The sequence below is a fragment of the Sturnus vulgaris genome, chromosome 2, assembly GCF_052056855.1.
Source record: "Sturnus vulgaris isolate bStuVul1 chromosome 2, bStuVul1.hap1, whole genome shotgun sequence".
Classification (NCBI taxonomy): domain Eukaryota; kingdom Metazoa; phylum Chordata; class Aves; order Passeriformes; family Sturnidae; genus Sturnus; species Sturnus vulgaris.
In genome coordinates, this window is record NC_142244.1 from 110,522,804 (window position 1) to 110,544,858 (window position 22,055).

A 22,055-nucleotide genomic window follows, 5' to 3' on the forward strand; every position below is an offset into this window, starting at 1 on the left:
ATGTGCAATGACTCTGATCCCACGCTGGCTGCTTGCCTGTTGTAAAGAACCTTACACTTCTTTTGCAAGATGACTGACTAGGAGCCCCCACCTTCCCTTCCCTTTTAAGTGTACCACATGGTAAGAAAACCCTCCTAATCTTGGGAGATCATTTTTTTGCATCATCCACATATAGTTCAACGTTAAAATACACCTAAATTTTATAATGCTGTCTTGCAAAAGAAAGAATCTTGATTTCCTAAGTTTGCAGCTTTGCTTATAAGGCCTCTTTTCCCTGCAAAATTCTCTAGTGAATAATGATGGTGGAAGATCCCAGGAGATGCCATGACTGAAGTAGTAAAGCCATGAGCAACTATGTGCTGGATAAGACTCTGCACTAGTTCTACCAAACAAAAAAGAATTTAATTCCACTACTGCCCCAATAACTTCCTGAGCTGAGCATTCATGCAGAACAGAAACCCTGTCATCAACCTGCAGACATTGTTCCTTTGGGAAAAAGAAAAGCCTGAACCCTTAAAACGGTGATGAAATAATCAAATGGTAAACATTGTCAAAAAGTGGGTATGAGTCCATAAATAGGAAGTTAATATAATTGTTTGGCTTTTTTAATATTTTATTTTCACTAGTGAGAGGGTATTCAGATTTTTTATTCTACCTTAGCAACTATGGGGGGAAAAATGGGTGAAAAATCTACAGGCAACTTGACATTTTGCAAATATTTATTTTTGTCAAATGTCATAGGCAAACCAAAAAGTCTCCTCTTAATTTATATTAAGTAACACTTTTCAAATAATTGCTTTAGGTTTTCTTATATCAGAAAATTTGGCTACCAGGAATGGTCTGACAGATTTTCTCTCAGAATTATTCATTCTTTGTTTAATGAAAATTCTGATGTAGCAAAAGCAAATACCTGAATTGTCCTCAGTTTTCAATTTAAATTCCTTATACTTAGAAAAATCAAACTCTGCTCTGGTACACGATTGTCCTTTGTTCTGGAGCAAAAATGGAATTGATTTTGTAGTGCCAACATTAATACGTTTATATTCAAATATTTTCTGTAAGTTTAAAGAAGAAAAATGGGTCAAAGCACTGTGAAGTCAAGTTTATAATCGAACATAATAAGAAAAAACACAGTTGTGCAAGATTCACAATTTATAACATAATAGCAGTATTGGTTAACCAATAGTCTCACATAACCCTTATCTTTAAAATCTTTTCAGGACACAAAATAGAAGAGTTTAGAATTTAATATCAAGTTCAGTTACACCATCACAAAGTTTTCATGATTCAGATCAGCGACTTACTTTTCCCTTTATTGTATTTTTTGCAATAATTACCTTAAGAAATCCTCTCCCTTTTAACATACTTATTCCAGATTGTCAAGTTCAAAAACTGAAGCTGTCAGCTCTCATTTAGTGTAACTCTTATATGTACATTTGGGTTTTAATATATCTTCCCAAGTTCGTCTCTTTGATAATTTTCTTGGGTAGTTAGTTTATATGAAGTAGAGAGGAGCCACTTTGACTCTAGATTAAACAAAATACTTAACCCATCTTACCAATTGCTACGATTTCTTCACACTTACCACATCAATGTCAATTTCAGCGATCTCTGAAAATCCAGTAATCCTAAGTGTGAGTTCTGCTGCATTCCTCACTGCTACCTAAGTGAAGGGACAACATTGGGATTGTGGACAAGGTCATTTCAACATAACAATCTCACCAAATCTGTCATAATTATATGAAAAAAAGTTTTACACAAAAGAAACAACCCAATCCTATCCCACAAATAGAGTGGAGAGCGTCAGAAAAAATTGCACTGAAAATAGGAAAATAACTCTGCCGTCATAATATAATGCATTTTTGCTGCAGAAATATGAAGAGATAACGTAAATGCCTTCATTTTCTAGGACATATATATACAGATTCCAGTGACAAGTAGCTTCAAATCATGCATTTGTGGCATAGCATATCTGGGACAGATATAGCTGTTAATTAAAAATAAAGAACAAAAATAAAAACAAACAAACAAACATAAAAACCACAACCCAAAGTTGTAAGAAAGACCATTGACCAGTCTTTCCCGATTCTACAGGCAAAAATAATATTGCAGGAGGCTGTGTTTCTAGAATGAGCGGTTTTTTCCAACAGGAGAAATCTCTGTTTAGCAGCTATGGGGACTGGAACACACACTGCTTGACAGAGGTACAAGGTAGATACTGTTGTTCTGGGGAATATTATATCTGTTGTAAAAATGGAAAAAATAAATGAATACTAGGTTTAACAAGCATAATATATACACCCCCAGAAGATGGTGAATCCAGGATCAGTCAGAAATGGTAGTAAAGTTCAGACCCTTTTCTCCCAGTCTCACTTATCTCATGAAGCAGGCATACATAAAACAAAATATGTTACGTGTTTATTGATACCTACTATCACAGCAAATCTACTACTAGAGCCATCTCTGAGAAAACCACAAGAAGTCAAGAAATTAAAAACATTAGAGTATTACAATCCTGCCTGACTATAGATTACAGAAAGTGCAGGTATGTCTCTACATTATCTCGTGAAGATCAATCACACATTACTTCCAACATCTTGTCAGTGGTAAAATATAATCAGCTCAAACTGAGAGACTGCTTTGATACTTCTGAGCAGGGCTGAGACAAAAAAAAACCAGCAGAATAGGTTACAGCAGTAACGATCTGCTGCAAGAAAACCTTATTCTTAAAAAGCATTAGAACACTGGAAATAAAATCCAAAAGATGCATGAACATACACACACAAGCACACAGGATAACACCCAAAACGATAAAGTTCTTCCAGTTTTGAAATACCTCCACTTTTTTATCAAAATTCATGTATGACTTTGGAGTGAAGGAGATTTTGAGATCAGCAATGCCTCCCACGGGTATCACTCCTTCAGAGGGGGTGATTTTCATTCCAGGCAGTGGGTTTGAGTCAAGAACCTTCACAAACACAAACAAGAAACATACTGAAATAGGTGTTTGCATTTCTTCGTTTTGGTTGTTGTTATTTTGTTCATACCAATATATCTATCATAAAGATTTTATATTTTTACAAGGAGAACCTTCATAGCACATAATGCTAACTTGGACATAGAAGTTTGGGGAAAAATGCAAGAAAATAAAGTAACAGAAACATAAGTGTCAGTTTCTACTATGAAATAATTTTTGCCACCAATTGGAAACTTGGAGTTCTGAGTTTTGGGTTGTTTTCATTAAGTTATCAAAATTAAGACTATCTATGTAGCAAGTCTTCAAAATATTCCTTAAAACATTTTTTTCAGTGACAAATAAATTCATCACTTCTTTTTTGACATTCACAGTAAGATGGGACACAGAACCCCAATTCTGTATAGCTCAGTAATAATACTAGAAGTAAATACTCAGTTTACCCACAGTTAGCAAAGACAAAAAGGAATTTGTTCTCTTCTAATGCACTCTTAACATAGCTTTTTAAAGTATAGCTACACAAGTGATAGTGACCAAGACCAACCAGCTATGTCTAGGCTTGGCTATGAGTAATTCTGGAAGCTAAAAAGGCTCGGTATGTTTGTTTGTGTTACTGACTATGCTGATTTTATTCTTTCAGTCCCAGCCTACAAGACTATGATACTACTTGCTTTCAATGCTCAGCTGATGAAAGAGAAATCTGGTACAAATCAAAATGAACATGTTTCTCAGTATTGTAATAATGCAATAATAAAAACTCTGAGGATTTTAATAAAAATTATTTTCCTTCACTAATTACAGCAATTATCCTGTGATCAGCAAAACTAATGAGGTTAGGTTTCCTACTAATTTGTGTATTATGTCTTTACCCACTCTGGCATCCATCCCATCCCTTCAATTCATTGCACAGCCCCTCTGGCCCCTGGATGTTGGTTTAGCGAAGTCATCCCTGTGCTGTGACTGCTCTGGATCCCTCCATGCACTGGAGGCATGAGTAGGATGACCAGCCAGTTTGCTCTGTCACTTAATGCAGGAAAACATCCCATAAATGCTTTTCCATAGACTATCCCAGAATGGGGTTCTACCCTCACCCTTGGCTCTCAGGAAAATGCTAGAATCATTTAGGCCATCACCACTTTGCTTGTCTTTTGTCCCATCTACCTATCAGTGCAAATTTGACAGAGGGACACATTTCTTATTTACATATTTTTTTTCTTCTCCAGAAAACATCACAAAAACAAATAAGTGCATATTTAATAACTGAAAACACAAAACCATAACATGATCTGGTATAATTAACTCCCTTCTGCACCCCAACCCAAGGAATTAAGTGTGCTAGAAATAATTTTCTCTTACTTGGAAATATGCATGGTTGAATCCTGTGTTTAGAATACTGGCTGTCTTGCAAGTAGTGAAACCAATTGGACTATGAGTGAAGGATACATTTTGAGCTATAAACTGAACTTTAGCAGTACCAAACTAATAAAAAAAGAGAAAGAGATAAAACAAGCAAAGCATGTAACATATTCCTAAGTACAAATAAATAATTCAGGCTATTTTTTTATTACATAATGAGCTAATAGAGTTGTGCAAATACATAAATTGGAAGTATTCAAATAGGAAAACACAGCTTAAGTGTGAGATTATTTACTCAATGTACTGAACTTATCTAGAGTCAAATTAAACAGACTCAACCGTACAGATATTTTTGGGCTAATTTCAAGACCAATAAAAATATTTTAATTAAATTTAATTTAACAGCACAAACTCCATTAACTCCAAATGTGTGATCAGGACAAGACATTTGGGAGATATTAATAGTAGTAGAAATGCAAATATTCTAATTTACACACATGCTGGTTTACATATGGCAAACTTCCAAGACTTCAAAAGAAGAGGAAGAAAAGAAAGATAGCTACTGGGAAAAAAAAAAAACAAAAACGGGCTCATCAAAAGAAAGGGAAAAGTTTTCTTGGCTCCTAACAGAAGTTCTAGAACATGTAGCCAGTCATTTCAGAATAGAGTGAAAAAAAAAAAAGTCTATCTTCTTCATATTGCCTGGCATTCAACGTAAGATAACAAATAACTAACCAAAGCTGAATGTCACTGTTTAGAAGACTACCCAGAACAGTGCTTCTCCAGTACCATATTTAAATAACACAAAATTAAATTAAGAGTCTAATGTTACCTTGAAACTCTGAAACATACCTTCCCACACACACCCCTAGATTTTTTTTCTTTTAATAAATAATATGTATCTAAAAAATTGTCATATCACCTCTCAACCCCTTGTTTAGTCAAACGAGGCAAGCCAAGCACAGCTAATGCCCATAATATATAAGGACCAGTAAGCTGTGATACCAAAGGAAGAATATCATCAAAAGCAAGAAAAAGGTAAATTGTCTTTGCCTTGCTTCTCCATCATGTCTTTGGAGCATATTCTTTAGTTAAACTTGTCAAGTAAAAGCTATATGAAGTTAAAATATTTTAATACAAAAATAGATTATAACAGAAATACATTTAAAGTATTACTTGTTCAAAGAAATCCACACATTTTTCTTCTCTAAAGCTGCCACATGAATTGTTACCTTTGCAGAACATTTCAAGTTAATTGGATTTCCTTTGCGCACACGCAAGATGAATTGTCCTGTTTCTGGAGTGTTGAACCCTGGATGCCAAATAACTTCACACTCCATATCACTATAGGCCTCCACAAACCCTGAATATATATACATAATTTACATGTTATAGCATACATCTTTGAAATCATATATTTGACAGGTACAACTGTCAAATTACATTGTATAATTAGAAATAACATAGGTACATAAAAGTGAAATGACTTTCTATTACTGAATGTAAGCCTACATTTCTTAGGTATTGAACAGTCTGATGAATTAAATAAAATTAGGTCTTGGATTCTCATGAGTATTGCATAATCTATGTATTAGTATCCTGTAGTAAAACACACTCAAAATTTACTGGTATTTTTAGCCATGAACTACTATAATAAAAAACAAAAATAAAAGAACAGACTATCCTTCTTGCAGAATAGCAACTTGAGGAAAAGATCATATACAGTTTTTTGCTTGCAATTGAGTCCGAATTTGTATTAGCAGACATATTTTTTCTCAAGAATCAGAGAACACTCAATCTAATATATTTAGCAGTGTGTTCTTTAATAATGGACTGCCAATATACGCCTGCAGAATACTACTTTTCAAAGAGAAGAAGGTAAAAGAAGGTCCCTTTTACACTGTAAGAAGTGTATACACATCTAACAAATACTGACCCATGATGCAAATGTAGACTAATCTCAGACTGAACTCCATTTATGTTACTCAAACTTCGTCAACTTTTTAGCAGCTTCATGCAGTGCTTTTGCAAAATTTCCTATCCTGATGAGCTATATGATGTTGCTGCCCCACTCTTGAAATGTCAGTAATCTGTGCTGAGAGAAATGTTTACACAAGCACTGCTGGCTGGGCATGGAAGCAGGGAGCTGGACTGAGCACGCATTCAGGGCAGGGCCTACACAGAGAATGCTGCTGTGGTGCTAAACTGTAACCTGATACTGCTTTTGGGACACATTGATATTGACAGAAATCTAAAAATACTGTTTATAGCATCAGCTGAATGTTTGTCATATTTAATACTGTTGACATATACATATACACACTGTATTTGCATAGCATACCTCTGGTTGGCTTTATAGTAAATGCAGATTTTCTATCTCCAGTTACAGATCTCCAAGTAAAGCCAGCAGGATGGTTTCTGGGATTGCATATTGTGACAGTTTTTCTAAACTCTGTCCCTGCTAGGCAGCCAGGAATAGGACTTAAAATCAGTTCCGTTGTAGACAGCTGAAGTTCAATAGGCATTGCATGTGCAATTACCAGCACATGTCCAATGTGTTGGTTGTTTATTTTGTAGATGAAAGAGCTGTAACATAAAAAAATATATATCTCAATATTTTTATGTATTTCTTATGTTACAGACAGAGTAAGATTTACATGAAATATAACCACTAGCAATAAAATACTTAACAACTGAGTGTGAACACACAGTTAAGACTGTCAAGAGAAAAGGTTGGCAGTTGTTCTGCATACTACTTTAAACAAATCATGCCAGAAGTGAAGATCATCCTAAAGGATGATCAGCCTTACACAGTCATTTTAACATTAGAAAACAGAGAGCTCATACCAGCAGGCTAGAGAACAGGTTTTTAATACATTTTCCCATGAGCTGCATCAAAAGACCTGAGCATGGATGCAAGTGATGCAATGCTAGGCTCAAAAGGGAGCAGTATTTTCCATATAAATTTCTCCTAGTAAATAGACCATAATAGCAAACTTTTTTCTCTGATGCACCTCTAGCTATAGAAGGCTTTTCACAGGACAGATTTTTGTTTGTGATTTAAAAAAAAAATAAGGAACAGCACTGGACTAGGTAAATTTTGCAACATAAAACTACATTGATTATTACAATGTCACCATAGATGAGCGTACACCATTGCAATTATCATGACTACACTTTAAAATCAGCCAGGTGATTTAAAAAAAAAATTTTACTACTGCCAAGAAAATGTGTAAATCAAGACAAATATAAAAAGGTCTTACGTTTTAAACATTCCAACAGTGGTTGTCTCAAACACAACTGGAATATAAGTTTTTGTCAGAGGAGGCACCACCTGAGACAACGGAGATGTCTCCTGCAATTCCGCAACTTCAATTTCAATTTGTATCCAAATATGAACTGACAAGTTATTGATGATGTGCAGTTCTTTGGTTGTTGTAGAATGCACACAAACATCACCAAAATCTATAGTAGAAGGACCTGAATTAAATAAGAAATAAGATTCTCAACATTAAAAGGTAAAAGCTAAAGTAAGGAAACATAACTACTAAAATACTATGATCAAACGCTTTAATTCTTCAAATTACAAACTCAGCTACAAAAATCCTGTAGTGGAAGAAATTATCACTAAAATGTGGAAGTAAGTATCATCCATGTTCTGTGAATGTTTTCAGCAGTACAAGTCAAAAGCCAGCAACATTTATTTTTTAATTGTGCTTGTTTTAGTCAACGGGTAAAACAGGAAATGAATATGCACACTACTAACAGGACTATTAATAACCATAAATACTTCTTTTTGTTAAGCACATATTTAAAAGGACAAATTACCACCAATTCACTGAAAGCTTATGTATGCAACCCATTAGTTTGCTCCCTGATGTGTGACCATTTGGTTTAATAATTCGTGCCGTGTGATGGTCATAGAATTACTTCACTACCTAGTTTACCACTATCACTAGTTCTTAGGCTGGTCTATAAACTTGAGTGCACATGGCACCAACCAAACATCTTAAAAAGTCCTCAGCATTTATTGTACTATTATGTTTATCTTGTTCTGCCTTTCCTCAAGTATATCAGTTTACACAGTACACTATTCAAGTTCTGGCTTGACTGAAAATTTTAAAAAGCCCAGGAATTGACCTTAACCTAGACCTGTAGCATTAACAAATGTTATTAGTAAGTCACTAATAAGTTTTAGAAGGTGTTGTTCCCCATCACAGAACATTACCCTGAAATTATTTTGATGGAGGATCCTGAAGTTTTAGTTTTAGCTTTTGGAGGCATCAATCTTCTCTGTTAATTCCCAGAAATATTTTGAGCACTTCCATGAATCTTGCTGATATTAATGCTGGTCCAGGTACTATCCACTAACAAGGCCTAAGGCTATGAGCAACTCTCACACTACGCTGTGATGATTTCTCTGTAAGAGGTTTTGGTATGAGCAGTCTTCAAAGGAAACTCTTCTTTTACATGTTCATCCCTAATCATATCTCAGTATTTGCTGAGAATTACAAAGCTTTAGTGAAACACTACTGTAGGTCTCAACTGCCTACCAAATTAAACTGTTTTCTATTTAGAGTGAACAAATATAATAGTAAATTGTGTCACCATACATAAGTGCTTTTACAAAAACTATGTGCATTTAGCAACCAAATTAAGAATCTTACCAATGAATATTTGATGAAGCTGCTTGTGTGTCAAAGTTAGACTACAATCTTCCTTCTCCTGGGTAGAAGATGGCATAGGACTAAGCCAGCTCCAAACCTGTGATAAGCACAAAACACTTCCTCAGAGCACAATCAAAATTTTTATGATTTTTTATATGGTAAACACATTATGCACACATACTACTCAAGCGTTTAACTTACTCCTTCATTTGTAGATTTAGAAACAATTGCTGCCAATTTTCGACTAGTTAATATGCAATTTTCATCTAAAGGAAGCATTTTGGGCTGTGGCTTCTTGAGAAAATCTGCGACTGAGATGTGTGGTGACTTAAGACCTTCAGCTGGTTTCATGCCTATGCTCACAGGATTGTTATAAAGATAAAACTGCCTAGAGGGAAGCAAAAAAAAAGAATGTGGAAATCTAAAAGTTTGAGCATTCCATGATCAACACATTAAATGATGTAATATTTTTAAACAAAACAGTATTTAAAGTAGGAATATTTCATTATTTAAAAAACCCTCAAGCACAGAAAATGCCTCAAAAATACTTTTACTGTTTTGGTTTTTACCGTAAAATAAGCCTAGAGGACCAGTCAGATTAAAGGATTGTATTTGCTTCAGTCCACAGAATATATAATAATTTACGTACTGAATCCATCACTTGGGATGAGTTAGACATCTAGCTGGAAATTCATATTTAATATATAAAGAGAATTTAAAACAATCAATGTTATGGTTTTTTCTTATTAACCATAGCCAAGTATTCTTAAAACTTGACACCTTAATTTAAATTCACTTTAATCTTAATTTCAAGTGCCCTGCCTCTATCCCTACATTTCACCCAGGAAATCTCTATGATCTCTATGTGTCTAAATACTTGAAACAAACAGGTTTTGAATGCATTATAACTGGAAGTCCCAAGATCATAAGCATATTGGCATGGGACAAATTTAGTGTATGATCGGTGCCGTTAAGTTAATTCTGCACATATATTCACATATTTTGTGTATGAGCCTGAAGTATTTATTTACCCTTTAAACCAAGTCTTACCTAACAGCCTCTTTCTCTAAACGACGCTGTCTTAAACGGGAAATGAAGTCTACATAGTGTTTCTTATTTGCTTCTCTTAACAGTCGTTCAGAGTCAGTATAAGCAAATTCTGGGTCTACATAATTATATCTCTCAGTCTTTGTGAAAATAGTCCTAAATATTTAAAAAGAATTGTAGTTTCATTACACATGTAGAATGATACTGGGTCTTGTTAGAATGAAAACGTAATTGATTTTGATACATATATATTTAATTCCAAACATTCTTTTTATCACAACTGATTATTAATATTTGACCTTGTAAAGGCAACCATAAAAATGAAATACTTCAAGTGTAATAGCTACATTTGTAGTTTCACGCAAGAAAACTCAATAAATTTATGTGCAAGAGATTCAAGAATGCAATGAATTTTAAAGTACTTTCAGCCTGGAAAAAAAAAAAAGCAAACTGCCATATGAGTAACCAATCTTGATCTACTATATGATATACATAAATGTGTGGGTTTAAATATTAGATTCACATATTTTTTACCTGTACTTTTTATTCCATTCACTAGGCCTAAGGCTGGCTGCACGATCATTAGGAAAAGCTATAAGTGCATCATCCTTACAATTCCTGTTTTTCCGGTGAGTATGAATTTGTGTTTGGGTTGATTTAAGGATTGCCACAGGTGCTGTATCACTGAGCTGTCCTGTGCCACGAACTACAAACTGTCCAGTTGCATTGGAAATCAAGGGTGTTAGACCTTAAAATTCAAAAACATAAACTTAAACTAATATTTTCTAAACAAAATTAAAAGTCTTAGAAAATATATCTAATATACAATGGTCTACCCAGCAGCACACCAGTCACCCATCCCATACTGTTTTCCTCAGGTAAGAAGGAAGAAGCCATTCACATCATGCCACGAGCCAACTGCTTCTCTTGGCCTGGATCACACAAACATCAGAGCTCAAACCAGCTGTGTCCAGCTGTGATGCTATGCCTTGCACACACACATCATCAGACACTCAGAGCTGCCTGTCACAAGACCAATCACAGCATCCTAAAGCTTGTCTTAAGGGCTGCAAACAAAGGCATGGGATTTTGACAAAACCTCTCAAGCTAGAACAACTAAAACGACAGCTCAGATCTTTTTCACTCTAGTTTTAGAAAAGCACATATACATGAACATTAAAGAGAAAACTATGGCAGAAACAAGGTCAAGCTTCAACTGCCCTTTCCTCCCTCACCTGCAAAAAAAAAAAAAATCATTAAACATATTTTTTTACCCACTTTAGCCTGACTTTAAACGACCAACAAAAATCAAAAACTACTTTTTATCTTCTAAGTCACAGGAGTGATTACAACTTTCACTGGCCAGAAAGGCACAGTTTGCAAGAAGCTTCATTCCAGTCTCTCCTCTGCCTTCACCCGAATACAGAGACACAAGTACACATACTCATGCACTGGGAGAAGATAACAGGAAGATACAGAACCATCTGGAAAACGATCTGAAAAAAATAATAATTTTTCCTCCACACTTTAATGAAGCTTAAAAGCAAAACACAGATACCCCTCATAAAGTTTTTATAAACCTGCAAATGGGACCAGAAAAGGGACATTAATAGAGCAAATGGTAGACAAGAGCATGCAGAAAGCCTGAAAAACTTGAATCTTTGATCCAAAAAATCCACTTCTTCTAATTGGGTTTCTTAAGCAGGAAAACTGAAAGAGCTCTGGATTTCAAATATAAAACAAAGAAATTACCGAACTTCAGTTTCTCATCGAGTCTTGATAGCCATGGATTGGAAATACCTTCCTGGAAATAGCAGGAATGTCCACTGGCTTATCAACCTTACAGGTACTTACTTGTAGGAAGAACAGCATTTTATTATGACTTTCCAGTAACTTCCACTTCTTACTCCCCAACAATGGAAAAAAATGGGTATTGCCTTCCTGCTTCTCATCAGGGAGTACATCCTCTAACTGGCAGCAGCTAAAGAGAACTCAAGTTCCCCTCCTGACCCACACACAGGCACCAGAGGCTGAAGCACATTTGATGTTAGGAAAATAATCACATTTGCCATGACAGGTTTATAATCCAGTGACAGCTTAGTCAAATCTACTGCAAAGTGGTTGTTCATGGAAAACATTAGGAACACAAAGAACAAATTATAGGCTAATTATTGCATATCCTGAAAGACTCTTGATGCTGGCACAGGCTGTACAGGATTGGAAGAGTCAGTGGACACAGGACCGGCAGCAAGCTGTATGAACTGGCAAATTCATCTGGCAGTAGTAACTTGGAATCAATAAAGAACATCCTGTTATCTTTCCTAGTTCTTCCTGTGCTTTACATATCTCTCAACTTATTCCTGAAACATCTTAGCAATGTGTAGCAGCATCACTTGCAGAAACTGAACCTTATAAAAGTCAGATAATCATATGATGAAAATCTATGCTTTAATAGTTCAAGTTTTGATACAATTATGAGAGGTGTACCATTATTTTAGCCTTTGTTTTGCAGTCTTGTGGGACATATGTCATACAACTAAGCATTCCCTCCAGTCCGAAAGAGATATTACTTTTTACAAGCAAATTAAAAATAGCAAATAAAAAAATCTCTTTTAAAAGGCTAAAAAAGTGCTTTTAAAACTTGTTACTTAGTTTTTAGCATCTTACCTGGATTAATTGTGAATACAATGCTTTTTTGTTTGGATTTGCACACACCAAGTAAGGTCAAATATATTTGATGAAAGGATTTTCTAGATATCTTCAAAACATTTACATTATTTTTATCTACTACTGTACCAATGATATCAATAATTTGCTTCATCTCAAATGTTCCTAATTGACGTGGAGAAAATGAAATCATCACTTCCTGGAAAAGAAAACTCATTATGAGACATATGAGACAATAAAGAGTCAAGTTTTGTAAAATTCTCTAAATGATTGAGTCCCTGAGTCACTTCTTTCCACATTTACTTCTAAGACAGATATTCAAAACTGGGCTTGCAGAATATGCCAAGAGGCATATAAACATTAGCAATATAAGGTAACATAAAAATGTGACACATTAGAACACAACAAAGTCTCATTTGTTCACTTCTGTGAGATATCTTGTGCCCTGGCTGGCTGGTTTGGGAAATTGTAAATGTTTCCATATTTGACTTATTATTGGGCAAATTTCTTCCATTAAAGAAATTTTATCTTACTTAAATTTTTGTGATTTACTGAAATAAATTTTAAAGTATCCTTCAAAAATGTTTGAGCATAAATCACTATTCTCAAATCAGTAAAATAAAAAAAAATTACAGATAGGAAAAACTCTTGTAAAAGTTGCCTTAGTACTACAATCTTTTCTCCTAATTTAAAATAATATTTGCTGCTTCTTGGAGTAGTGAAATAACATTAAGAGACTGTACAAAATAAAAAAAAAAAATGTTTGGCTGATATTAAAATCTATTGCTACTGAAATGAAATTCCTCTGGTTTACTTTCAAGAAATTCCACTGCTAATCGCTGTAAAATAATCTGCACAGGTGCATAACCTAAGAGAAAGAGAGAGTTACCTTTTCAGATTTTTTTTTAATTTTTCCTCTTTCAGGAGAAACACTGAAGTGAGCAGTCTTGCGGAAGCTGAAAGTTACTGGAAGAAACTTGGATTCATTTTTCATTGTGCACACAACTTGTGCTTGTTCACCCAAATAACAGTCCTCAAAATTAATTACTGTTCCTGGCTTAAAAGTTAATACCACAGGAAACCCAGAACCCATCAACGCTAAGTCCACATGACGAGAATTACTTCCTGCATTGGACAAACACAAAAACAAGCAAACAAACAAAATCCCTCTCACATCTATTATCCCACTAACAGGAAAGTCATGCTGTAGTTGTACAGTCCCAGAAAACAAAACAATACAAAAATCAGTATGTTTTATAATGCAGTTTTATAAAGCTAACACAGAGACCTTTTAATAGCTGTTAGGTGCATTCCTTCAGTAAGGAAGTTGAAGAAGATCAAACATGCACATGAAAATGCACAAAACATATTCAAAAAGTGTTAGTGACTTGCAAATACTTGCATTTATAATCATTATAATCTATAATTAAGTGATAGGTGTTCATTCATGACACACATAAATCCCTCCTTTCTACTCTCTCACTGTTCAAAAAGCTTCTAGTAATGAAGCATTCAAGATGAAAATTATTTGTGTTGATATAAACAAACAAACAAAAATAGCAGATTTACCATAAAGCTATTAAAACAAGCAATATTTTTTTTAAAGTTTAAAAAGATCAAGATATACAATTTTATCATCCATACATACATTTCTGATACATTTATATACATTTCTAACATACTTGTGGTTGCTGTGGCACCACCATTGAGGTTCTGCAGACAGCCACCTCTCTTTCCAACAGTTTCAAATCTCAGAAATAGGACATAATCTTGAATCAGCGATTTGTCATTCACTTCAAAGTCTCTTTCAAATTTTCTGTAAGAGTCACAATCTCGAATTAAAAGATGGGGGGGAAAAAATAAACCTCCAAACACAACTCAAAAAAAATGATATATTTGAACAACCTTCTTTGGCTTCTTTGTTGCCAGTAACAGCTTGAACAAATTATCTTTAGACTTCCTTTCAGAAAATTCAAATAGTAACAAATTTAAGCTCAATATCTGTGTGTAATTTGATACCTTTTCCAGTCTACAACAATTTTCTAAACTTATATCACATGCATAAAAACTACCTGTATTGACTTTCAATAAGGGAAATTGGCAAGAGTACATTTGCTTTTTCTTTTCCTTATCCAAGAACAAATGCTTCTTTATGTTTAGTTTTTGCTTTTGTTTTGGGTTATTTTTTCTTTAATGAGATGACAGCTCTCCGAAATGTTTCACTCTCGTGGTGGTTAATATATGGAAAAATCTAGTGAAATTTCTATTCTCACAAAACCATCTTAACCAACTCTTGGTCCAAATACACCCTTAGGTATTATTAAATATAAAATCATAGGAACACTTCAGGCTTTGCTTTCTTATTTGCAGAATCACATCGAGAAATTTCTTTTAACACATATAATAAATACATAAAAAGTTATTCAGAAATAATTTGCAGATGTATTAACTCAAAATTATTGTCTCTAACACAGCTCTTGCAGAACAATGCAGACTAACCAACTTGTGTGTGTGTGAGCATGTGTATGCATTTAATTGGTATCACTCACCGTGGACTAAAGCAGAGTGTTATCAAAGTTTTGTCATAAGGAAGCAAAGTTCCTTGATTGGGAGTGCACAAGACCAAGGTGGAAATATCTATATCTTTATTTTTCAGGCTTAAGTTGTGTAAAACAGCATCTGTACTCCCCTGAAGATCTGTCCCCTAAAAATAAAAAAAATTCAAAATATGGAGTAGTTCAGCTTGTTCTGCTTTCTCTTTTGTGTTTTGTTTTTTTCCTACACGTACATTTTCATGTACAACAAATAGACAGAGGAAGTAGCAGTCACATAGTTACACAGCACTTGCCTAATTAACCAATCTTTAAATCAATTTCATGTCAATGTCTTGAATTCTCTTTCTTTAAACATGATTCTCAGATTATTTCACTATCTGAGAAAAACAAGTGAAACCACAGATTATTAATATCTTAGAATTCAAATTGTATTTTGATAATTCCTACTAAATATTAATTGAAAACCTCAGTTCTAGGGTTGAATTGAAATAAAAAATGTTATGGTTGGACAGAGGCTTCAGAAAGCCTATTGATCAGGAAATACTATGACATAGTAAACAATATCAGAAGACGAATGTTGAGAAATAAAAAACACAAAAGCAGAAATGCAAACAAGTTTTCAACTAAAATAAAACCAGAGCATTACCATCTCTTCTCCAATGGCATTTTCTTCCAGTACTGCTACCCAATCCATACACTCAGGGCTTTCATTGTATAAATGTATTTGTTCTGTCTTTGAAGTCCCAAAGTAAAGAGGTCCAAAGTTAATGCATTTCAGTACTTTTCCACAAGACACTCCAAGAACTTTAAGAACTTGTTCAACCACAACACCTTTGATCCATACTTCAGTCCAGCCACGATTTTCCAACTCCACTCTGCCAGCAAGAGCAGCAAGCAGCAACAAGTAATGCAGAGAAGAGTTAGAAATAATCAGTTTGGTTAGTTTGCTTTGTATTAGAATCTGTGTCAAAAAAAAAATTACCCAATCCAAGCATTCAAATTACTGGCTTTCCATATATAAACCAAGTGGGAGAGCAGGGCAAGTGAGCATGCCCCTGACAATGCCCTAATAGGAATATCACCAATCAGGAAAAATCACACATTACATGGTGGAGTTTTGGGTTTGGTTTGGTTTGGTTTGTTTTCTAACTTTTTTAAATGTTTGAAACTATAGGAATAACATCTGCAAAGAATCAGGAGGTGTCCACAGACAATAAATACACAGTGCTCTTATCCCTCAGGGTCTTTGCATTTAAATACCAATTTTAGCTTATAACAAGTAATTTTGTTGTAGGGAACCGGAGCTAGAACTGAAAGAACTGCAGCTATTCCAGCCTGGAAGCTCCATCTTGACAAATCGACAAATCACCAAAACAAAACACCCAGCAAATCAACCACACCCTATTCCCACATTGCCCAGAGAGGTTGTGGATTCCCCAGCACTGGAAGTGTTCAGGAACAGATGGATGGGGCTCTGAGCAACCTGGTCTGGTGGAAAGTCCCTGCCCATGGCAGCAGGGCTGGAAATACAGGATTTTAAAGTCCCTTCCAAGCCAAATCATGCTAGGATTCTATCAATAAGGTATGCATTTAAAAGCCATCTACTCCAGTGCTGCAAATACATTCCCTCTAGTGAAAATAAGATACACCAAAGAACACAAGAATGTTTCTGAGACTCCTGAAACACACAGAGTTAAAAGAAAATATGCAGTTACAGAAGCTAAGAAAATTAAGGAACATGGGATGTGCAGAAAGGTGAAAGATACAAAAGCTCCTGGTTAGTTTTATTCTGAGAAATGTGCAAACATCCCAGACCATTACAAATTATGAAAGATTTTTATTAACACAGCCAGGTATAGAATTTATGCATTACTTTTCTGTGGAGATAATATAACAATGAAATTAATAAAATTAAATATTAAAGACAGTAACTGACACTTAGGAATTTAACTTTTTTTAGATAAACATTCATAATAAAGACTAGAATTAATAACAGACAAAAATGGAATTTATAGAGCTGTATTTCTTCAGTCATACACTCACTTGATCATTTCTTTGATGACTCCGGGTACATCTGTGCAGATATCCACTCCAATTTTCCTTACAGATTTTGGTTTTACTACTCCTCTGGCAGGTTTTATGTGAAGCAAGACTACCCCATCATATGATATTCTAAATATACCTAAAAAACCCAAAGCAATCAACAGAATGCTATACAATATAAAGCTGTAGATTTATATGCTTCTATTATACATTTGAAATTACACAACACATAATGTAGATGTTCACAAGCCATCTATCTCCCTATGGAAACAGGAAACATAGGGTTAACCTTTTCACAAGTTATTTCTAAGCAAGAGCAGATCATTATTTCCAAGCTCACTTTAATTATTACACCTACATGTACAATTCCATTTTGCAAACTGTGATTGTAACAGGAAAGGTACTCGCATTCCAAACACAAGTGACTATATCACAAAGTAACTGCAAATAACATCTGCAAGTTATACAAAGCTCTAAGAAACTACAGTAGCCAGAAAGTTAAGTGCATACTGCAGGGTAACAACAGATTCTATGATTTGGTCAGTACCCAACGCAAGTCACTGCAGAAGAGAACAGTAAATATTTCTAGGTTATAAAAATATTCTTTAAAATGTGACAAAACCCAGTACTTAACCAACAACGTTAATTATCTACCATTATACCATAGACACAGAAATTGTTTCAAATGTACAAAAAATGCACTTTTTGGTTTCATATAAAAGATAATCTCTGATATGAGATCAGAAGCAGGAACAAAGGACTCATTTAGTGCATAGAACGACAGGTGAAATGCAATCCTTGTGTCTTGGGCCAGCACAGAGCACTTCCTGCTCACAGAGTTTATATGCTGCCTGTTATGGGACGTGCTGTGTTGTGATTTACAGAGGCTACAGAAAAACAGATTCAGCTGCTCTTCCCTTGTCTGTCCCCAAGACATCCTTCACTAACCATCACCTTTTTTCTTTCATCCAATCCTATACAACTCCACCATGCAGCCTGCATGTATCATGCATAGAGTTTATAACTAGAAACGGTTCCCTACACAACATTAAAAAAATAATTATCATACAACTTACTTGTAGATGCATATATACTGTAGGTTAACTTGTTTTCTTTACCTAATCATAATTGGTCAAAATATTAAGTTAACATCTATGAGAAAGACCTGATTATATAAACTGCACACTACATCTTTAAGATGAACTGAGTAGGAAAAACACCCACAATAATTTCTCCTTTTACTTCATGGGAAAAAAATAAAAATTAAAAGGTCTGCTTCATCTAGATAGAAAATTGATTTTTTTTTAATTATTACAAATCTGTGTTTCTGTAATAATGTATTTTCTCTTCGTACAATATTTAATATGAAAATCTAGGAGACAAATGTTCCCAAATGTTGCCCTAATGCAAAAAAAAAATGTAAACAGCAGCTGTACAAATGAGGAACAAAAATAACTAACTGCCTTAAATTTGTTGTTTGAAACTCGGCATAGTTGCCACCCTGCCTCTGGAGAAAGGTGTCTGCAACTTTGTGCAGTGCAAAAGGAAGTCAAACAGATTATTTGGATCATAAAAGCATTCTTATGCTCCTTTGTCCATGTTTCTTACTCTCCTTGGAATAGCTGCTTTCAGAAATTTAAGGATGTGCCTGTTGTAAAAACTGTAGGATTTCAAAAACTATGGCAGCAAGATTAAAGGCCTCTCATTATCTTCTAGCAACAAACACAATTCAATTCCCATCACAGAGGACTTTAGCTCAGAAAGTTCAAGGAACTTGTAGTTGTTTATTCAAGAGCAGAAATGATTTGCTGCTGTCTATGCTGGGCACACTAAGGCAATGAGCAGCTATTATTTTTACAGCTTCCAAATGGGACTCAAAAGTAGAGAACTCATAAAATTTTCCAAAGTTCTGAAGTATTTTTTTCTTTCCTAAATGGAAATATAGTACTGGCTATATAAACAGTGGGCCATATACATCTGAAGCTACAATACTCAGAAACTGCATAACCCAAAATTCCAGTTAATTGCTACTTGGTCACTGAAGTGTTAACTTGCATAGAATTACTTTTTCCAATAAAATAAAATTATTAAATGATTTTATGATTTAATGCATACTAAATATTTACCTGAAGTTGTTCCACGGTTAGCAATACTAATCTCTTTAGTAACTAGTTTATTGTTTGCAATCATTTCACCAAAATTAACCTCTGACTCTATTTCCAGATCACAGTATGGAATTAATCTGCAGAGAAAACACAACATAGCATTTCCCAAAACTTGAAAATACCTTTGCATTTTAAAAGCAATTTGATTAAGCACTCCAGTGGAGGGGAGTTCTTTTGTCAACTCACTCCAGCACTACAGCATACACAGGAAAGATTCAAGAGAAGTACTCATCTATCAGCCTGTTTAATAACTCAGTAGTCTAACTTTCAAACAATATAGCTATAAAGGATTAGTCAAAATTGAATGCACACATTTCTATTTCATTTTAAATACTTCATTACAGTACTTTAAGTAAAACTAACCCAAGTTAGTTGCATCACAAAATCAGACCAAATAATTCACCATAATTCATTATGAGCTGCCTGAACTAAAAGAAGAGAATTAATGCCAGTTTACAGTTTTGTGTTTGAGACATACTTTATGTGACTTCAACAAAACTTTCTATAACAGATATTAGTGGATAATGATATATGCCATGAGCTACTTCTATTATTTATTTAAGAACCTCAGTGAGATGGCATGACTGTATTGGGTACTTTTCAGCCAAAATGAAAAGATGAAGGAAACTTGTATTTTAAAGACTCCAAATTTTAATACAATGACACCTCTGGTCTCACACAAAACTATGGTTCAAATCAACTGAAATTTTACATCAGCACAGAAGTCTATCTCCTCTTAGCCATGAACAGGAACATGCAGGAACAATTCCATCTCCTGATCTGTGTCACATGCAGTACAGAAGAAATAATGGGAAAGAAAAATAAATATCCTTGGTCTAGTGAGGTAGATCCTGCCCAAATACTCTACTGAATAAAGAGGAGAGAAGGGGGAAGGAAGGGACAGAGGCAAAAAGCTGAATCAAAGAAAGCAAGAAATTTTATGTCAGGAATTTTAATACAGTGGTTTTAATTCTCTGTGATAATTTCTTGCAATGTGAAAAAATAACAAAGTAAATTCTTTAAAGAGATGCTAGACTAACAGGATGTGGCAAAAAAAATCAAAAAACAAAAAAGAAAAAAAAAAGGAATCATGTAATAGATGAGTTAGAAGTTAGAGTACACACAAAACAATGTAAAAATGTTACTTTCTAAGTATCCAGACATTCTTACAAGAAGCTTTGCTGGAAAAATTAAACAAAAGTATTTCTCCTCTAAAGATGCAAATATCTTCCTTCCCTAGTGGACAGAAATAAGCATACATCCTACATGCAATCAAGATTTTCTAATAGATACATACTTGCAAAAAGGAGGTAGTCAAATTAAAAGGTTTAAGGTTAGTTTTTCAATACAGTGTGAGGTTAATTTGTTTGCTTTGGTTTGCTGGTTAGGGTTTTTTCAGGAAGCTAGAATTTGCTGCTTTTGCATGGCACAAAATACATTTTGGAAAACACTGATTAAAATAAATCATAAATTGTACTTGTTTTTCCAAACATACAAAAAATTTATTAAAGCCTGTCAACATTTCCCCTGCAAAAGACACTTAAACATCAAGATATGAAATACTTAATCTATTGCAAGTCCCTTCCAGAAGGGAGTCACCAATAGCATCATCATCCTAAGTGGCTTTACCTTCACAATGCCATTCTAATAAACATTTTCAAAAATCCTTGAACAATTGCTCTAAAACATGCACTTTATTTTTAGAATTAGGCAACATATGTTTCACTATAATCCAGATTTGTTATGAACTGTTATGAACAATTACTGTTATGTAATAAACTATTATGAACAATTACTTAAAAATCTTCTATATCAGTGATTCACTACGAAGGGAAGACATTAGGAGTAGCTGTAGATTTGTCTAATAATACAGCATCCAAAATTATCAACATTATCACAACCAAGTTAGAATAAGGCAAAACTAAAAATCCAGACTCTCTGTGATTTTAGAGGGATATCACCCCAATGAATTTCTTACCTGTGTGCTGCTCTGAAAAAAAAAGAAAAATTTTACTTTGTAATAAAACTTACTGTTTCTTTTCCATGCAATTGACAGATTAATTACAAAGCCATAACTGACAACAGAAGCAAACTTTCCACAAGATTAAACTGCAAATATTAACAGCAGCACATGAACTTTTGAACATCATACCCAAGCAGGGGGATATGAACTACGTCATCATCTATTAAAAGAGTTAGTTCATCCCGAAGATCTTCTGCACACTTGGGAGTATATTCCACAACAGCTTTAAACTGAAGTCCAGATGCAATGGGTTTTTCTGGATTTTCCACAATCAATTTAAACTGCAATTTAAACACAAGAGGGTGGTTTTAATTGTTAAGCATTTCTAGATTAATAAGGATATACGTATCATTTATTTTCAGAAGAATATAAAGATTGGTTTAAAACTTACCATGAACTTATATGCAGGATTTTAGAATTTAACCTCTCTATTAAAATTCTGACTTTTTACAGGAAAAGAGAAAGAATGAGTTAGCAAAATTTTCTAGTTTTCCAAGAGAGCTCCAGCTTTTCCTACTGTGGCAAAAAAACTCCTGAAGTAATACAAAATTAAATCAG

The 22,055-nt window shown here is 34.3% G+C and overlaps 1 protein-coding gene across 1 annotated transcript in view; it reads right to left on the minus strand.

Annotated features, from left to right (window-relative positions):
- Window positions 1-21,796, minus strand: part of CFAP47 (cilia and flagella associated protein 47) — a gene marked incomplete at its 5' end in the record, with an annotated part of 257,080 nt that extends 235,284 nt beyond the window's left edge. Inside the window, 19 exons of the mRNA XM_088159355.1 lie at window positions 911-1,055; window positions 1,586-1,663; window positions 2,837-2,968; window positions 4,331-4,453; window positions 5,563-5,693; window positions 6,672-6,916; window positions 7,594-7,810; window positions 8,998-9,094; window positions 9,199-9,385; window positions 10,048-10,200; window positions 10,579-10,792; window positions 12,712-12,910; window positions 13,601-13,836; window positions 14,394-14,527; window positions 15,261-15,415; window positions 15,913-16,141; window positions 17,310-17,448; window positions 19,436-19,551; window positions 21,627-21,796. Coding sequence (XP_088015481.1) covers window positions 911-1,055; window positions 1,586-1,663; window positions 2,837-2,968; window positions 4,331-4,453; window positions 5,563-5,693; window positions 6,672-6,916; window positions 7,594-7,810; window positions 8,998-9,094; window positions 9,199-9,385; window positions 10,048-10,200; window positions 10,579-10,792; window positions 12,712-12,910; window positions 13,601-13,836; window positions 14,394-14,527; window positions 15,261-15,415; window positions 15,913-16,141; window positions 17,310-17,448; window positions 19,436-19,551; window positions 21,627-21,796 — 3,100 coding nt within the window. The remainder of the gene's footprint in view (window positions 1-910; window positions 1,056-1,585; window positions 1,664-2,836; window positions 2,969-4,330; window positions 4,454-5,562; window positions 5,694-6,671; window positions 6,917-7,593; window positions 7,811-8,997; window positions 9,095-9,198; window positions 9,386-10,047; window positions 10,201-10,578; window positions 10,793-12,711; window positions 12,911-13,600; window positions 13,837-14,393; window positions 14,528-15,260; window positions 15,416-15,912; window positions 16,142-17,309; window positions 17,449-19,435; window positions 19,552-21,626) is intronic.
- Window positions 21,797-22,055: the final 259 nt, after the last annotated feature.